The 18,426-nt window shown below is 52.9% G+C and overlaps 9 protein-coding genes across 9 annotated transcripts; 4 read left to right on the top strand and 5 right to left on the bottom strand.

The window, feature by feature from the left end:
- Nucleotides 1-282: 282 nt before the first annotated feature.
- J4E83_008164 (uncharacterized protein) lies at nucleotides 283-705 on the bottom strand (the record flags this gene model as incomplete). The annotated part of the gene is made up of 2 exons (XM_049335061.1): nucleotides 283-345; nucleotides 397-705. The coding sequence occupies 2 exons, from the start codon at nucleotides 703-705 to the stop codon at nucleotides 283-285; spliced, it is 372 nt and encodes a 123-aa protein (XP_049185905.1).
- A 597-nt stretch (nucleotides 706-1,302) lies between these two features.
- J4E83_008165 (uncharacterized protein) lies at nucleotides 1,303-5,001 on the top strand (the record flags this gene model as incomplete). Its single annotated transcript, XM_049335062.1, has 5 exons — nucleotides 1,303-1,960; nucleotides 2,010-2,918; nucleotides 3,513-3,766; nucleotides 3,816-3,901; nucleotides 3,951-5,001. The coding sequence occupies 5 exons, from the start codon at nucleotides 1,303-1,305 to the stop codon at nucleotides 4,999-5,001; spliced, it is 2,958 nt and encodes a 985-aa protein (XP_049185906.1).
- Nucleotides 5,002-5,787: 786 nt separating this feature from the next.
- On the top strand, nucleotides 5,788-6,299 carry J4E83_008166 (uncharacterized protein; the record flags this gene model as incomplete). Its single annotated transcript, XM_049335063.1, is given in 2 exon segments — nucleotides 5,788-5,830; nucleotides 5,848-6,299. 2 exon segments carry the CDS (start codon nucleotides 5,788-5,790, stop codon nucleotides 6,297-6,299), a joined length of 495 nt encoding a protein of 164 aa, XP_049185907.1.
- A 206-nt stretch (nucleotides 6,300-6,505) lies between these two features.
- J4E83_008167 (uncharacterized protein) lies at nucleotides 6,506-7,456 on the bottom strand (the record flags this gene model as incomplete). Its single annotated transcript, XM_049335064.1, has 2 exons — nucleotides 6,506-7,389; nucleotides 7,453-7,456. 2 exons carry the CDS (start codon nucleotides 7,454-7,456, stop codon nucleotides 6,506-6,508), a joined length of 888 nt encoding a protein of 295 aa, XP_049185908.1.
- Nucleotides 7,457-8,345: 889 nt separating this feature from the next.
- Nucleotides 8,346-9,134, top strand: J4E83_008168 (uncharacterized protein; the record flags this gene model as incomplete). The annotated part of the gene is made up of 1 exon (XM_049335065.1): nucleotides 8,346-9,134. The coding sequence occupies one exon, from the start codon at nucleotides 8,346-8,348 to the stop codon at nucleotides 9,132-9,134; it is 789 nt and encodes a 262-aa protein (XP_049185909.1).
- A 754-nt stretch (nucleotides 9,135-9,888) lies between these two features.
- Nucleotides 9,889-14,358, top strand: J4E83_008169 (uncharacterized protein; the record flags this gene model as incomplete). Its single annotated transcript, XM_049335066.1, has 1 exon — nucleotides 9,889-14,358. The coding sequence occupies one exon, from the start codon at nucleotides 9,889-9,891 to the stop codon at nucleotides 14,356-14,358; it is 4,470 nt and encodes a 1,489-aa protein (XP_049185910.1).
- Nucleotides 14,359-14,658: 300 nt separating this feature from the next.
- On the bottom strand, nucleotides 14,659-15,278 carry J4E83_008170 (uncharacterized protein; the record flags this gene model as incomplete). The annotated part of the gene is made up of 2 exons (XM_049335067.1): nucleotides 14,659-15,208; nucleotides 15,259-15,278. 2 exons carry the CDS (start codon nucleotides 15,276-15,278, stop codon nucleotides 14,659-14,661), a joined length of 570 nt encoding a protein of 189 aa, XP_049185911.1.
- Nucleotides 15,279-16,155: 877 nt separating this feature from the next.
- Nucleotides 16,156-16,971, bottom strand: J4E83_008171 (uncharacterized protein; the record flags this gene model as incomplete). The annotated part of the gene is made up of 1 exon (XM_049335068.1): nucleotides 16,156-16,971. The coding sequence occupies one exon, from the start codon at nucleotides 16,969-16,971 to the stop codon at nucleotides 16,156-16,158; it is 816 nt and encodes a 271-aa protein (XP_049185912.1).
- Nucleotides 16,972-17,237: 266 nt separating this feature from the next.
- J4E83_008172 (uncharacterized protein) lies at nucleotides 17,238-17,952 on the bottom strand (the record flags this gene model as incomplete). The annotated part of the gene is made up of 2 exons (XM_049335069.1): nucleotides 17,238-17,788; nucleotides 17,871-17,952. 2 exons carry the CDS (start codon nucleotides 17,950-17,952, stop codon nucleotides 17,238-17,240), a joined length of 633 nt encoding a protein of 210 aa, XP_049185913.1.
- Between the last annotated feature and the right edge of the window lie 474 nt (nucleotides 17,953-18,426).

The following is an 18,426-nucleotide window of genomic DNA, read 5'->3' on the forward strand; positions in this document are numbered from 1 at the left end:
ACTTCCGATTGCGGCGGATGATGAGCAAGGTAGATAGCGCCTAGGTTGATGAGCATCAACGACCGAGGCCACTGGCTTTGAGGAGGTTGAGCGCACTCTCGAAGGCTTTGACTACATTGATGTCTGCGACATATTAGTCAAAAAGCATGAAAGGAAGTAAAGGCTATCATACAATGATTCCGCTTTTGCTCCAATTCCGCTTCCTCGTGCTGAACATATGTCGAGCGCGTGCGAAGCCTGAGGCACGTTGTTAGTAGGTCACGCAACTTTCAAAAGGCATGTTTACCTTGCGTAGGTCCGCTCGGTCTCGTGCTCATTCCCTGACGAGGCCCAGATGCGGAAGTACTAACAACTTCATCAGTAACTCGGGCAGAAGTAGAGAAGAGGCAGCTGTACATTCATGAGATTGTCCCACTCTTGCATTAGTAGGTCCTCTTGGTTGTGGCATGTCTTCATGGCATCGTGGTACCGCGCCTCTAGGTCTTCCCAATCAAAATCGACAATTTTTTCTGCGGGATCACTCTCTTCATCTTCTGACTGTTGTTCAGCGGCTGCGTCTGCTTCGTCGTCAACCTCGTCTTTCGTGCGCTGTGCTGAAGATGGCCGCTCTGTCTCATCTGAATGCATGCGTCTCATAGGCGGTCGTACAGTCTGAGCCTCTTGACTGGGTGGCGGCTCCGATTTGGCAACCGGGGCAGTATCCATTGCGGTGGTATTTGTTAACTGGGTCAGTAGTGGAGGAGAGGAGGGATATGTCGAAGAGATGTGAGAGGGGAGGGATGATTCGGGTTCGTGATCCGGGGTCCTGCTCATTTGCGATGCCTTTGGTCAGTGCTGTAGGTAAGTAGAGTGATCGCGAGCGCGTCTCATCGTCATCAGAAAGATATTCGACGCGAAATATCAGTTCTATCAGATCGAACGCAGTACTCGAAAAGGTAGATTGAGGTTCACTCACGCATACCACGTGCGTTAGCGCGATCCGAATTGGTCAGTCGCGGCATGACGTTGGAAGGAGCGTCTGACTCGCGAAATCGCGCCTCTGCCTGAGTACCGCCTCCATCACACAACCTCTTCAACCACCAGCCTCTGGATGCCTTGCTTATGCTTCACGACAGAGGAGAGCGCTAACACTCACGGAGCCTAGACATTCACCGAAAATCCCACTGACGGATCCCATGGCTACATAGGCACTCGCCAACCGCCTCGACGAATCACTACCACCATGGTCTCGCTGCACCTTCCAGACCTACCACTCCACGGCATTTCTGCAGGCGACATCACATAACATAACCTCTACTCATCATGGAGTGCGACATCTGCGGGAGAGACGGCAGCCTGAGCCAGCCTCTCCACTGCATGACCTGCGCGCGCTCATACCTCGAACAGCCCCGCATCCAACTCGCAAAGACGCTGATAGACCGCGATGCCGTCGCGAAACACGTCACAGCCATCATCAACGGCTCGGAAGACAAGGCCATCCAGCACGTTTCTCTCACCGACTCGAAAGGCGGGCTCTTGGTCGACAGGCAAGAGTGTACGAACAATCTAAACTGGGAGCGGACGAAAGCAGAAACGGCAGAGATACAGGACCGACTAGGCATGATATCAGAGCATGCCGACCAGCTCCGACGGCAGATGGAGGATACCAGGAAGCAGCTTGAAGCGAAGCGAGCGGCGAACGCGCAACGCAAGTCAGACCTCTCGTCCGCCACATACGGCATCGAATCGCGGCGGGCGAACGAGTTGGACAAGGTGCAGCAGAGGGTCAAGCGGTCGGACTACAACGCGGACAAGATGCACCACGATACCATAGATCTGCGCATGCAGCTATGCACGACTGCTGCGAGGCTCGCGGGACTTAAGATGCAGCGCCGAAAGACAAGGGACGGCGGTATCAAAGAGGTCTACAATATCGGGCCCGGCACGCGTTTGCGAATATACGATCTTCGAGATCTGAATGGTATGTCTTAAACCGCACCTGTCGAGGCGATATGCTAACTTTGAATCAGATGTGACGCCTGACGGCCTATCTGCCTCACTGGCTGCCGTGGCCCAGCTCGTCGTTCGAGTCGCTGCTTACCTGGGCATCCGTCTCCCAGCCGAAATCACACTCCCCCATGCCGATTATCCTCAACCTACAATCTTCAGTCCGGCATCCTCTTACCAGGGCAAGAAAGTACCTTTCCCTGGCTCGACACCCTCACATTCGTCCAGCGCCAGTCCGGAAGCGTCCCGAACGCTTGAGACGCGTATCCATCTTCCGAAGCCGCGCGCGTTATTCGTCGACCGCCCCCTGAGTCACCTCTGCGCCGAAGATCCTCCTGCATACTCGTCCTTTATTGAAGGCGTGTCTCTGCTTGCGTACAATGTGGCTTGGCTATGTCGAACCCAGGGCATGAAAGACAGCTTCAAACAGTGGGAGGATACTTGTTCGATCGGTCGCAATCTTTTCCGACTACTGATCACGCAAGAAACATACAATCCCCAACGCCTCGAGAATCCATTGGACAAAGACATCACCACTTCCAGGTCTTCCAGATCGATCCTCCGCAAGTCACCCGTAGGCTTTGGGCAGCTTTCACACGCTACTTCACACTCCTTCCTAGGCATGGCCGAGAACGCACAGTACATCAGCGGATGGGGCTTGTCCCCAACTAAGATTATCGACGAGCTGAGGGGATATCTGTTGGCTGAGCAGCAGGCGCAAGAATGGGACGTGTTGAACCAGAAAGAATGGGAAGACATGGAGAACTTGATCGCGGAAGACCCTATTCTTGTTGGTGAGAAACGGCGAGGTAACACCGGCCTCGACGATGGACGTAGCTACCTCACGTCGACTACGAGGAACGGAAAGTCTTCACCATCACAGACGGGACATGTCTCCCATAGCGAGCAGACAGCGCGAAAGAAAGGCATAAGTGGATATGTGAAGCTTAAGAGCCGGCCAGAGGAGGATGCATACTAAGCATCACCATTATACCCCCAAGATACCCATAGACGTTTGCGCCCTTCATAGACCTCTCTCCACTTCAATCAGATTACGATGCAAATCACTTACCATTGAGCGCCAACGACAAATTATGCTTACGTATCCCAAAACCCTATAAAGCATCTCGCCCGAACAACCTGCTGGACTTGGTAGCACTCGCAGCGCGATGTGTAATCGAAAAGCTGCCAAGGCCGTCACAAGGCGGGTCGGAGAATACTATGACACCATCTCCGCTTGCTCACGAAACCAACGCGCGCTTTGGGCCGAGCTGTGTATGCCACGGTTTGAGCAATCGCCGCCTGATTAATCTGCTGCTGAGAAATGTCAGACGTCCAACGCGGCCTGTTGGGTATAAGATGGCAGGAGCCATGAAGATGGTTCTCCCTTGCTTTCCATCTCCACTTTGACAGGAAATTCTGCAAGAAAGAATTATTCTGCATCCGCGCCATCACGGTCAACCGCACATGCACCACCGATAGAAAGCGCGCTAGGATTTGTCGCTAGAACAATAATTTACCTATAGGCGTCAACACCTCGGAGGGCCTGAAATTTAGAAAGAAGTTTGTCCTCTCGCTGCATTTCGAGGTTCAAGTTCCTTCGTACCACCACGTCAACTCCGCCCGCCGTTCACAGAGTATTCAGAAGATCAAGATGACGCTCCCCGACCACCCCATCGACACCCCGCCACGCGCGCCGTCACCAGTCCACGGATTCGGCACGCTCGCCGTGCATGCCGGAAGCCCTCATGACCCCGTCACCGGAGCTGTCATTGAAGCCGTAAGTATTTCAGGCGCATGTCTCACAAACACACGGCTAATCCAATCAGATTTCCCTCTCGACAACATTCGCGCAAACCGCCGTTGGAAAGCCCATAGGCGAGTATGAGTACTCGCGCTCCTCGAACCCAAACCGGTACGCATCCGCGACACCACCCAGATATTCAAAACTAATGCGCCTGCAGAGACAACTTTGAAAAGGCAGTCGCAGCCCTTGAACACGCCCGCTATGCGCTCGCATTCTCGTCCGGATCCGCCACCACAGCCAACATCCTGCAATCGCTCGCCGCAGGCTCACACGTCGTGTCCGTTTCAGACGTCTACGGCGGAACGCACCGCTACTTCACCAAGGTCGCCCTGACGCACGATGTCAAAGTCACCTTCAGCCCGAGCATCGAGATCGACATCGCCGAGCTCATCCGCCCCAACACAAAGCTCATCTGGATCGAGTCGCCGTCGAACCCCACGCTGACGCTTGTGGACATCCGCAAGATCTCCACGATTGCGCATCAGCATGGCATCATGGTGGTTGTCGACAACACCTTCATGAGCCCGTACGTTCAGAACCCGCTGGACCACGGCGCGGATATCGTGGTGCACTCCGTCACAAAGTACATCAACGGCCACTCTGACGTCGTCATGGGCGCCGCGGCCTTCAACTCCGATGAGCTATACGAGCGTCTGTCTTTCCTGCAGAACGCCATTGGTGCCGTTCCCTCGGCCTTCGACTGCTGGCTCGCACACCGCGGTCTTAAGACCCTGCATCTCCGCGCGAGGGAAGCAACCAAGAACGCTACGGGCGTCGCAAAGGCTCTCGAGGCCTCGTCACACGTCGTTTCCGTCAACTACCCCGGTCTCCCCTCCCACCCACAACACCACATTGCGCTGAAGCAGCACCGCGACGGAATGGGTGGCGGTATGCTTTCCTTCCGTATCCAGGGCGGTCACGCGGCTGCCGAGCGCTTCTGCCAAGCGACCAAGATCTTCACACTGGCTGAGTCGCTGGGTGGAGTTGAATCGCTCGTCGAGGTACCCAGCGCCATGACACACGGTGGTATTCCCAAGGAGCAGCGCGAGGCAGCCGGCGTCTTTGACGATCTCGTCCGCATCAGCTGTGGTGTTGAGGATGAGGCGGATCTTGTTGCCGATGTCAAGCGTGCGCTTGAGGAGGCCGTTGTTGGTCCCAAGATCACGAACGGAAAGGTTTCCAACAACGCTGCGCCGGCTGCTCAGTAAATCTTACTCTGAGTGCCGTGGGGTTGTACCAGGTGGAGAAAAGTAGCTTTTATGAGCGCATATGGATAGATGGCGTTTTTGTTCGGTATGGGCTTACGACCCTTATGATGGATATGATATCAGAGATACTCTCAATCGAAAAGTGTTGTGTCGTAGTAAGACACCGAATTATCGAGGTTTTCTATCTTTGTGCATCTGTACTTTCCAAATGCGAATTGCACAAGCTGTGATTGGTTTGTCGTCCGCCCATGGTTACCACAGAACCAGCAGAAGGGAACCAAAGTATGGCTGCGGCCAAGTGGTGAGTCAAAGGAGAGTACATTTTGTAATTGATGTCCATCTCTGATGTTTGCACGACAGTCAATTCCAGCTCAGCCGAAGTGACCGTAACAGCAAGAATCAGTACTCTCAAAGCCATGTTTCCTCCCCCAATCTCACTTGAAGAAGTGCGTTGCCTGTTCCAGCAGCTTTTGGCAAGCAACCACGACAACCCGAATTCTCACGCACACCCCGTATTGATTTCCCTCGATATCGCACACGGAAACCCCAAGCGCTTCAGCGCTATCGGCGCATCCACACTCGACACGAGGAGTCTCACAACTTCACACTTCTCAACACCGATGCACCATACTCACCCGCCCCTCCACACAGAGACTTTCGACTTCCGGTACGGCCGAGTAGGCGTAAATAGAAAGCAATTGCGGGCCTTGTTCCATGGCCAAGTGCACCAAGTGCGATGGAGCGAGCGCGCTGCCGTCCTCAACCACATCTTTTCTCACTGCGTCAATGGAGACAGAGAGCCGTGCTGTAACGCGCGCAAGCTATCTCTGTATGACTTATCGAAAGTCAATGACTCAAACGAACAGCGACTGCCGATTATCCTTGTTGGCCACGACATCCCTTCGGATCTTCTCTCGTTCAACAAGGCGGGTATCAGCATAAATGACATAGCCACCGTGACCGCGATCATCGACACGCAGAAGCTTGCTCGCGAGATGTACAAGGCTGACGATCCTGGATGGAACGTATCGCTCCGAACGCTATGTCGCCTGGTCGGTATGATACCTACAAAGTTGCACGATTGCGGCAACGATGCTGCGTGGACGCTACTTGTGCTTTTCAGTCTCGTTGCGAAGCTGATTAGCGAGGATGACGCAGGGAGAGAAATACTAGAGGAGGTTGTAAGAGAAGGTGCACGCGATAGTAAGACTAGGAAGCAAAGGGACAAGGGAAGTAGAGTGAGGAATAAAGAAGATCAGGTGGACTGGGCAGATAATCTCGTTGTTGAAGTTCCTTGAGTTGCGCTAGGACTGAGCTTCTCAGGCGTCAAGCTCATCGTTCAAGCTTCGTGTTTATTTAGAGGGACTTGTCCGGTGCTATGAATATAGAAGTCTGAATGACTGCATGAACATGACTGCATTACGAACAACTCTCGACAGGTATTGCCGTGCCTCGTCTGCTCCACCCGCCAATCAATTACAGGAACAGAAACGTCGCGACCTCTCTACACGCCAACGCAAACATTGGTCTCTGCCCACATGCTTTGACAGTTGGATCCAACGCCAGTGTTCCACTTGACAAAGTTCGCCAAAGTGATCTTCTCATAGCTGATGATCTGCTGGCAAGTGTCGCCCTTGGAGACGTAGTGGAACTTCCTGCAGTTGGATACCATGCCAGGCTGGGTGGGTTGAGGGGTCTGGATGCCGTTACCGGCAGAGGTGGTGGTGGTTGGCTTCTTGGTAGTAGTTGTGGCCGGGGTACCTCCGATAACACCAACGCAGACATTGACCTCAGCCCACAAGCCAGAACAGTCGTTATTCACACTGGGGTTCCACTTGGCAAAGTCAGTGAGGGCGATCTTCTGGCTGCTGAGCACTTGGCTGCAGCTAGAACCCTTAGGCACGTAGTAGAACTTGTTGCAGTTAGAGACCATTCCGGGTTGGGTTGGCTGAGGTGTCTGAATGCCGTTTCCTGCGGATGTAGTGGTCGACGGTTTGGCGGTCGTGACGGGGGTTCCTCCACCAATGACGCCAACACAGACGTTCACTTCGGCCCACAGACCAGAACAGTCGTTATTCACACTGGGGTTCCACTTAGCAAAGTCGCCGAGGCTGATCTTCTGACTGTCGAGCACTTGGCCGCAGTTGGTGCCCTTCTCGACGTAGTAGAACTTGTTACAGTTGGATACCATTCCGGGCTGCGTGGGCATGGGAGTGGCAACACCATTGCCGGCCGTGGTGGTGGTACTGGCCTTGGTAGTCGTAGGGGAAGTGGTGGGCCTCGTAGCAGAAGTGGTGGTGGTGGCCGGCTTAGTGGTTGCTGATGTGGTGGTGGTTACAGGAGTCGAAGTTGTGATCGGCTCGTCGGTAACAGTGCCAATCACACAGTCTAGTTGTCGGTGTAGGAAGTTAGCGTATACATCAAATGCAGTTCGTAGGGAGAATCTTACACTCATTGCTGGTGTCGAGGTTGGGGCAGGTGATACCGGGGTTCAGATTCTTGAGATCGTCGACAGACAGTCCCCAACTGGATGCAAAACTCTCGCACGTCGCACCGCTGTCAGCTGTGGTAGAGAATCCACAGTCAACGCCCCGGCGAAGATGAGCGGGCCATGCCAGGGCCGATCCCGTGAGGAAACCGGCAGCAAGTAGACGTGTAAGTTGCATCTTTGGGAGTTTGCAGTATTACAGAAAAGTTGTAGAAACGAGTGTGGAATGGAGCAAGCTTGATGTCTTGATGGCAAGATGGGAACTCAACGACGCTCTATGCCATCTTTCTTATACCTTTCATCGCAGTTCCCCATCTTCTTTACTTGACTCTTCGTGTTCTAGCGTTCGAATAATTAGGCGGCAGACCAGGCGGGTCACTGGTGTTGGAAGCGGCCTGCATAGTTCATTCAGGAACCTCGGATGCGCTGACAACGGGGCGTAAGAGAAGCAATTGACGATACCACTAGCGCAGCCACAATAGCGGCCGGTGAAGAGTTTCCCCTGATTGTCCCTGCACTTGAGGCAGCAGCCATAACGGTTCGGGAACGGACCGGAAGTGGACATGAGGAACGGCAAGAACGCGGCTCGCGCGAGGGAGGTGGAGGCGAAGGCGTGGATGCCAAGCGGGTGTGATGGCGTTTTAGCCGCTAGCGTTGTTGCACGGTCGTTTGATAGGCCGCCGTCCGCCTTCAGCAAGGTACCTTGCATTCACTCTATCGATCCTCAATGTAACCTAAATCTTCCACTTATATTTTTTCCACTTCTCGACCGTCTCCTTCTGTTCTACGACTACATCGACGCACCTTCGCCCCCAATTCCTCAGCCACCTATCTACCGTTTCTGCTTGGCGTCAGCATGCTGGTCGCCTTACTCCTCGCCGCTTGCGCGGGAGCCGTCAACGCAGCCTCCGGCATGCTGGAGGTGGACCTCGTCTTTCCTCGCAATGAGACCTATGCCGCGACGCAAATTTTTCCAGTTATCGTCGCCATCCAGAACCCGGACCTAGGGCGATTCTTGAATCCTACGCTAGACGTGACGGTCACGAACGTGGAAACACAGGCTAGCAGAGACCTCTTCTACCACCTAAGATGGGCAAACTTCTCCGGCAGTGAGCCTTATCAGGAGGTCAAAATTATTTCGAACTTCACCGAAGAGGGCGTGTGGGCGCTTCGCTTGGACGTGGGCTGGAACAGTTGCACCGAGGACTCGCTTGCATTCCTCGGAGGTGGCCTCGCAGCCAACCGCACGAGTCGCTCCACATTCTTCACCATCAAAAGTTCCGCACCAGAATTAGATCTCGTAGCTGCCACAACGAACCGAGATTGCACCGACAATGAAGCAGTTGCCATCAACGTCGACGCCACCCTGCCGGTCCCTGATTTCATCACCTGGGAGGATTATGACGGAAAGACTTGTGCATCTATGGCAGCCACCACACCGGCCCCGACTCCCTGCAACATCAAGATTGATGCGGCTGCTGCTTCAAACATTTCTGCATCCATGACCTCGCTTCATTGCCAGGCAACTCGAAAGCCTGGAGACTCTTGTCCAACTGACGAGAAGAGCACTGCACAGCGACTGATTGGTGGAGGTACGGCAGGATTGGTGGCCGCATTTGGTACATTCGGCTACATGATGGTGTGAAGATCTTCACAGTTACTTAATACACATTCACTCGGTTGTTGAGCGATTGACTTCCACTCCTATCTTAATTGGGACGACCATATTGCACATCGATACGTCAGATTCTGACTGTAAGCAATAGCTAAGCAATAGCTTTAGATTACAAGACTTTTCCCGCTTGGACCATTGCATCAGGCCCCCATCAGGATCAATCTATGGAATTGCCGGGAGTTGGGCCGTACCGTGGGCAGCTCGGTTCTGACGGCACCGAAGTGCGGCTGAACTACGGGCCAGGCCGTCTGTAGGAACGGTCTAGTCTGGGTAAAAGCTTTGCTGAACGCTCCAGGATGACTGTAAGGCTACCTGGACTGGTACATCGTAGGGCTGATCTCAGACCGAACCCCTGCATACACCCGCGGATTTTCATCTCATGCTTGTTGGAAACCTACTGTAGCATGCCTCGGAAATGAGCATCCACAACAGGCCCCCCAACGGCGGGTAAGCAATGACCGTGTTAGGTCCACTGACCGGAAGTTCGTCTTGCGGGACACGAATCTCAAGATGGTCAGAGGTCTATCTAGGTCGTTCGATACAAACCTTGACGAGCAACGGTGTGACTGCAGACAGTATAAAGCAGACTTCTCCTTGTCGATAGTTAGGACACCAGGTATCCGAAGTCACTCTTTTGACTCTGGTAGCTTCTCCTGTCACATTCATTTGCAGCCCTAGAGCTCAGTATCTTGACTGAGATAGCTTCAGTTGTTGTATTACAACTATGGTTGCCTCAGCATGGTTGAGCCCAGCAGTCAGGGCAATCGGATTCTTGCTCTTTGCGGACAGTGTGTCCGCGAAGGGAGACTTCAGACTTGCTACGAGCCCGAGCTACCGCAACTCCAATCCTTGCCCAGAACGATGCAGCATCTCTGGCGCGAACACGGGCAACTGGTCTGCCTATCCCAACTTCCAGCAGATCAAGCGGTGTACGGAGACCATGTTCTACGACTTCTCTCTTTACGACGAGGTCGATGACGATTCGAGCAACCACCGTATCAATGCCTGCTCCTCGTTTGGCACCGACTTCACTGAGCTTGCCAGCTCGGAACCGAATTCGACCAACACCGCCCAGACTGTCGATGTCGATTTCGAGATTGGCTGGTGGAATGAAGGCTTCGGCCTGGCTGCCTCCGGTCTCCGATCGCTCATCGCGCAAATTCGAGAATACGCAGACAGCGGACATGGCGCTACTGATCGACCCTTCATCATGTTTGGCCAGTCTGGTCAAGCTACGATTGGTTTATACATTGGCCAAGGCTTGTTGAATCAGGGGCTCAGCGCTTCCGCCATGAAGCTTTTTGAAGACAAACTCGACAACCTCAATGTTTCGACGCCCAGCTTGGCTATGCAGCTCTGCGAGCCAAGTTACGGTAGCGACCATATATTTGGACTCATGGTGACTAGCAACGGCACATTCACTCCAGTGCAAACTGCCATCAAAACTTGGGCCAATGCGACATGTCTATCCTTTTCCGAATCGACCAACATCACCGGACAGGCCATCTTTACTACACCACTGGTACCCACGAACAGCACTACGAACTCCACCTTGTCCAATTCCACCTCGCTGTTCGAGCGAACTAGTCAGCACCAAGCACACAAGAGGTATCCGTCTCATGCCAGGTTTCACGCTCGTGCGGACTGCAGAACCGTTCAAGTCGATTCTGGCGACAGCTGTGCCAAGCTGGCTGCCAAGTGTGGCATCGCTGCTGCAGAGTTCACCAAGATCAATTCGGACTCTAGCTTCTGTGCAAACCTGAGGCCAAAGCAGCACGTTTGCTGTTCGAGTGGAACCCTTCCGGATTTCAGTCCCAGTCAGGGGTCGGACGGCACATGTTACACATACCAGGTCAAGACCGACGATAACTGCGACGATCTTGCTGCCCAATTCAGTCTCACAAGGGACAAGATTGAAGACTTCAACAAGAACACATGGGGTTGGAACGGCTGTAAGCTCCTCTTTGTAGGCACCAACATGTGTTTGAGCAAAGGTAGTGCGCCATTTCCAGCCCCTATTGCCAACGCACAGTGCGGCCCGCAGAAGCCCGACTCGAAACCGCCCACCGCTGGCACAAATGTTACAGATATGAATCCCTGTCCTTTGAATGCATGCTGCAACATCTGGGGCCAATGTGGCATCACCAAAGACTTTTGCGTCGACACCAACACTGGTGCTCCAGGTACTGCTAAGCCGGGTACTTACGGCTGCATTTCCAACTGTGGAACCGACATCGTCAAGGGCTCTGGCAGCGGCGGTGTCAAGATCGCCTACTACGAGGGCTATGGGATGGGCCGCGACTGTCTCTTCCAGGATGCCTCTCAGATCGACACTGCAGCGTATACGCACATTCACTTCGCCTTTGGCACGTTAACGAATTCATACGAGGTTGAAACTGGCGATGTGCTATCAACATACCAGTTTAACGCATTCAAGAAGATCAAAGGCGCGAAGAAGATCTTGTCATTCGGAGGGTGGGACTTTTCCACCTTTCCTGCTACGTACAACATCTTCCGGGAAGGTGTCACATCCGCCAACCGACTCAAGATGGCCACCAACATTGCGAACTTCATCAAGAAGCACGAGCTTGATGGTGTTGACATCGATTGGGAGTACCCTGGTGCACCCGATCTTCCGGGCATACCTGCAGCTAGCAAGGCTGACGGCCCGAACTACCTGGCCTTCCTCGTCGTTTTGAAGAACCTTCTGCCCGGGAAGTCAATTTCCATCGCCGCCCCCTCCTCATACTGGTACCTCAAGCAGTTTCCCATCAAGGACATTGGCAAAGTGGTCGATTACATTGTCTACATGACTTATGATCTTCACGGCCAGTGGGATGCAGACAATTCCTATTCTCAGGAGGGATGCGCTACAGGTAACTGCCTGCGCAGTCAAGTCAATTTGACGGAGACAAAGCAGTCTCTTGCCATGATTACCAAAGCAGGCGTTCCAGGAGCCAAGGTTATCGTTGGTATCACGAGTTATGGACGATCCTTCAACATGGCCGAAGCAGGTTGTTGGGGCCCAGGCTGCGTCTACACGGGCACTCGCGAAAACTCGCAAGCAACCAAAGGAAAATGTACCGGCACAGCTGGGTACATTGCTGATGCCGAGATTGCAGACATTGTAAATGATCAGAAGAGGGCTGGACGTGTAGTCAAGAACTTTGTCGACACTAGCAGCAACAGCGACATTCTTGTCTATGATGACACCCAATGGGTGAGCTACATGAGCGCCAGTACGAAGAAGACACGCGCCACCTTGTACTCAGCCTGGGGATTTGGAGGTATCACCGACTGGGCAAGCGACTTGCAAACATTCCACGATGTTCCAAAGCCGGCGGCGAGCTGGGGCGACTACAAGCAACTCATCAAGTCTGGCCAGGACCCCAGGGCCGACCACACACGCAATGGCAACTGGACCAGTTTCCACTGTACTGACGTACTGGTCGACGATGCCTCATACTATACACCACATGAACAATGGGTGGGGCTCAGTACTGATGAGGCTTGGAAGGACATTATCAGAATCTGGAAAGATACCGATCGTGGTAGGGGTGGCATCAGCTTCTCTCAATCGGTTTCCGAGACTACCAATGTTGCCTCCTCACCTGACTGTGGTACGATGTCATCTAGCAGCAATTGCGATGCGACCGCAGACTGTGGCCAAGGATTGGAGGCAGAAGACTCAGGCCCCGCAGCCATGCTGATTTGGAACTCCTTCGTGTTCATTCATCAAATGTACAAGGATTACCATGAAGCCTTGTTCGATGTGGCTGCAGTAGTTGCTACCAATCTGCGAGATCTGGAGAACAAGTTTGCGCCAATTCCACCCGAGCCCGATCACACATGGGAGCTATTCCTTATCGACCTTCTCACCCTTGGAACCCTTTCAGCTGCTGGGCCATTCTTCAACAATCTCATCAAGAAGATGCCTTATTTCAAGGGGGAGGGCCCGGCATTTGACAACGCCAAAGACACTACTTTCACATTGATTGGTCAAAGCACAACCATCGCCAAGGACTTGTTGACTCTAGGTGACCCAGACGCAAAATGGACCGTCGAACTTCAAGATTCCTTCTCCAGTTACATGGGCAATGTTATCACTGGATGGGCCAACGTCACTACCATCGCGTTGAAGCGGTTGTTCGATGGAACCGATGGAAGCATCGATACTCTGTGGGACATCATCTCGGATGGAAAGCTTATCCTTGGCGCAGAGTCCAAGGACGTCCATGGTAGCGACAGATTTCCCAGCCCTATGACCGAGAATGATCTCCGTGCCAATATCCAGAAGTCCGTCTTTGGCTTCGCTATCCCAAACCTTTGGAGTGTATCCAAGGCCTACCCCTTCATCATCGACTCCGGTAACGGTTGCGATGGAGACAACATCGGTAAATACATGGATGACGACACCATGAAAGCTACTGGAATGTGCTTCGAGGGCAAGATGTACTATATTGCCAGTCCTGACGGCGATGCTAGAGTGTGCAAGTGTGAGCCCCAGGAGAAGGGCCCTTGCCAGACTACATGCAGAGTCCAGAAGTTCTCAGCACCCAAGGGCCTTGACTCTTTGGACGGGAAAGACGCGTTCGGTGGTATTACCAAGGAGGACCTCATCAAGGGCTCCGTCAGGACCTGGACCTCGAACGGTCGCAAGAATGGCGCAGAAGTTGCAGATCCCACCAATGACGGTACAATGGACAACTTGCTTGACATCGACGTAACGACGCCCGGCTTCATCCGCATACCCGTCTGCAGTGCAGACAGGGCTTTCCAATCCTGGGACACTGCCGACAAGGGCTCGAGCTCACACTACCCGTGCGACATACCACCAGGCCGAAACGACTGCAAGGACTCCTCTTTCGACGACAAGACGAGCGGTGCTTCACCTAGCGTCGACGACTGTCGCCAGATCATCACCAACATCCAAGGAGATGGTTCGACTGACTGGACTACGGATGTCATTGGGCACAACCAGCGCGAGATCGCCAAGTCTGGTTCCTGCTCTTTCGGTGTTGAAGCATCCAAGACGAACGGTAACGTCAACTTTGTAGTTGGCGGGCAGGACGTCATCGACATCATCAACACCGCTATCGAGAAGTTCGGTGGCAGCGGCAAGGTGGGAGCTGAAGGCCACATGGAGTGCAACGGTAACGTTAAGGGCCAGGCGGTTACCTGGGGTATCTACTAGGAGAGTTTACTTAGACTCGTTTCACTTTTCTTTCTTGTACACCAAATACGTCAGTTTGATGTACTGCTTTCATTTGTATGCTTGTACTATAGATCAGAGACACGTTCGTTCACAACAATGAATGCATCATTGAACCTCGTGTAATGGCGGTTGACGAAGTCATACATATCTTGATGTTCCCATGCTACCTACAATAGCGGAGAGGCTTGGTTACATGAAGATCAGCACTGCATGACTATTTGGTTGGGGCCTCCCAGTCATATGGCTCCTCATCGAATCCCTTACGCGATTTCAACTTGCCTATGTCAGCTTCTGCTTCCTCTCGACCTCTATGACCTCCAGACCCATCCTACCAGTCGCCTCCCTTAGATAAACTCCAATGACATCGAGATTTATCGGCGTTGAGCGGAACGCGTAAGGGTAGATGGATACCTTTTGCAGCGAGGTCAGCGTATCGAGGTGCAATCGCGGGCTGTCGCTCGCATGATGCTCGGCGCGCATCTCAATCTCTTCCACAAGCTCTCCCGTCATATCGATAGACTTGACCGCGCTGAGTTGCTCCGCAGTGAGACTACTAGTAAATTCGATGAGCGAGGTGTCAAGCTCGAATTGGAATGTGTTAAGCGCGAAATACATCATCGAGGCCTCGCTGTGGACTTGGCGACATGTATATAGGAGCGCTAGCATTCTCCGTGTGTTTTCTCTAGGGACAGAGTTTCCGTGCTCATCCTCCAGAGCGGGAATATCGACGTATACGGGGAGGTGATAGTGCAGAACGAACTTGTAGATCCGGTTTCGAAGCTCCGCTGGGAGTTGAAGAAGGGGCGAGTTCTCTTGGTTGAGTTGAGTGCTAGTATTGAGTTAGCTATGATCGAGAAATGGCAATCGGAGAAAACTTACATGCGATCGTAGTCCGACATACTGTTGGTGGTACTCTCGGCGACGGCTAGCCTTGAGACTGATCTCTGGGTTTGTTTGTAAAGCCTTGAGTTCAGCGGGAAGGTATCTTCCACCTGTCGAGGCCTTCCAAGGTTCTGTACACTTATCGAGCGAGCGATCTCGAATGATGAAGTCAACTCCTGCGTACCGCAACTGTACACTACGAGGTGAGAATTCGAGATGAGGAGATCTTCAAGGACACTATACTGGTTCCTAGCGGTGGGAATGGGGATGTAAATAGCGGGGGAGGGTACTGGAGGGTTTGACTCAGTGACCAAGAAGAAGTGCTCCGTGCACAGGCAAAACGCCTATTCACTGAAATGTCATTCATCGATATAAGATAACATATTCATTAGCATGGGAAGAATGCGACTCAAGGAACTACTCCTCCTGGCCGACCCCTAGAATCTTCAGACGCGGTACGGAGGGACCATGTTTAGACTTTGTTCCCATGATCGAAAAGTATTTTCAGCAGGGGCTTGTCAGCGCCGCACTATCCACATTTTGATCAGAGTCTAAAAAGCTAATTCTAGAATAGCAACGCTATTCAAAGGGGTAGCTACAGCGTCGAGATGATGACATCAAGTCATGGTCATTGGAGGTAGGTTCATCAAACTTTTGTAGTACCTATGCTAATGCTAGTATGAGATCGCACTCTGAAATCACTTTTTGACTTGAAACCCGCATCATAACCATGCAACCTGGACGTTCCTATCTTCCAGTTGCGGTGATGTCCATATGCTCAGCCACGTACTCATTATTCTGCTCCACGAACCTGGCCGTTGTGACACTCAGCCTCCATCCCATTGTTCCAACTCTCCAGGTCTGCCATATCGCCACGTGGTTCCTTCATGCTCTTCAAGTCGATAGTTTTCTCTTCTTCTGTCTCAACTCCAACACGTTCGTCCCTCCTGTTTTCTGGGCAATCCCATCGTCCATCTGCAAGGCCATCGTCTCCTTTTTTCCCTTCTCTTTTTTGATCTCTTCGGCAGCGAGACGGTGCTGCAAGACCTCCACCTTGGCTTCAGATTGTTGCAACTCTATCGCCAGTCGCTCGCGCTCCCGCCGGTCAATTCTCCATAGGACGTCTTTCATGGCAGAAGCACCGGGCGCCGTCGCCTTGAGCGCCTCCCTCCGCTCATCTACCGTGTAGTCGTCGAATCCCGGCATGAGCTGTCCATCATGGCTCACCTTGAGCTTCTTCTTCATTGGCGGCGGCATGCCTGCAGGGTCAATGGGGCGAATCTTCCATTTCGGATCGAGTTTCCTCCACGCCTCTAGCTCTTCTTTTGTGATGTGCGGTGTCTGTTTCAAATTGCCCTGCTCGTCGTAGTTCCATGTGTAAACGGCAAAACGATGCGTGGGTTCCGGTGCGACACGTTGGATGAGCTCATCTCCTTCTTTGATCATTTGAGCCTGTGACCGGGCAGTACGAGCCCTTACGAAGGTTCCTTCACTTCGTGTTGAAGTGGCTCTATCATTGGCCCGTGCCCATGTTAACGGGTTCTTATAATCATGGAATAAGTAACCATATTTGTCTTCCGCTAAGATGACTGTGTGGAGGTCCGGGAGCTCGGAAAAGTTGGGTATGTACTCCTCCGACTTTGTTGAAGCGGTCGACATGGTAGGCGCGGGGGCCGGATTGCCGGTAGGTGTTGTTAAGAATGGATCCATGGGTCAGATTTGGTTTGGAGGTGAGAAGGGAGGATGGTTGATCACCGTTAAGTATTGCTTGGGGGGGAATTATGTTCAGATTGGTAGTAAGAAGAGGAGTGGAGGATGTAGGAGTATCGATGGACGGCTTATATACAAGAGACTAGCAGCCGTAGAAGGGCTCGGGTGAGAGTCGTGTGGGTGAGAGAGCGAACCTGGGGGGACTGTGGATCTAGGGTCACTCACAACCTTCCTTGCGCAACTGCCCTACTACTACCGTCATGTAGTCACTTGACATTCTTCTCCAACCACTCTTCCCACTGCTCCGCCGTCCACGAACTGCTAATCTCATTGTTCACAACCCCATCAAACACAACCGTAGGAGTGACATGCACACCCGTCAGTCGATTCGCCTTCACCTGCACCTTGACATCATCCGTAACTCCGTTTCCTGAGTTCAACGCCCCGTCCTCACCAGGCTTATCGCTTATCTCCAACAGTCCATAAACCTTGCCTTCATCAACACCCACAGACCCGGCGATTTTGGCTAGTCGCTTGTACGTCGCGTTCCTCGTCTCGTTGACCAGGCTTACATCGAAGAAGTCTTTCTGCTCTGCAAACAGCTTCTGTGAAAAGTCCCAGAATTTGGAACTGTCGACCTTTTGTACGGCGTAGGCGGCTTCGTGGACGAGGGTGGAGGACGGGTGCCAGGGTTGGATTTGTTGCCGGAAGATGGTTACGACGCGGTCGGAGTATTTCTCGAGAAGTGTCTTGCGGAGAGGAGTCTCGTAGATTGTTTTGAACATCTTGGCCGAGAAGGGGCACACATAGTCGAGGTCTGGGATTTGACTGTTAGTCTGATGGAGGCCTTGGGATGGGTCGGGAAGTTGTAATCCAGTAGTCGAGGATTAAACACTCACAGAGCTCAAGTGTGTGGATAGCCTTGGGCTGAATAGCACTGGAGGCCAGCTTTTGGCCAGCGAATTTGGGTGCGAGAGCCATGGCGATGGTTGATCTAAGGTCGTGCTGGAGGTCCGGTGAAGAGGTGGATGCTCAATTGATATAGAGCTGTGCTATATATTTGACGGAGATGAACAGATGGCGTGACAATCGGCAGCTTCGGAGTAGATGGAGATGGTACCAGAACACGAATGCTGACATATAAGGATGCCATCGGAGCTTTGGATATGACGAAAGCGGGGCCGGATGTCGTGCATGCGAGGACACGGGCCGCTGGCAGCCATCTCTAATAGCGCCGACCCGACGGCAAGAAATAAGCAGTTTACGTCCAGATTTTCCTGTATTTCTTCGTAATCTAATAATGCAGCTGTTGGATCGCACATGTTGTCTGATTGAGGACCAAGCGCGGTCAGGGATAGCTCGCCCCTCCCCCACTGCGCTCCACCACAGCTGTCGCGCCAACTCCGCTCACTCCCGAGCCTCGAGCTTCATGCAACACCGCGTCATAAGCCGCGT

Source organism: Alternaria metachromatica (genome assembly GCF_023757995.1).
Source record: "Alternaria metachromatica strain BMP 0045 chromosome Unknown scaffold_22, whole genome shotgun sequence".
In the NCBI taxonomy this organism is placed as follows: domain Eukaryota; kingdom Fungi; phylum Ascomycota; class Dothideomycetes; order Pleosporales; family Pleosporaceae; genus Alternaria; species Alternaria metachromatica.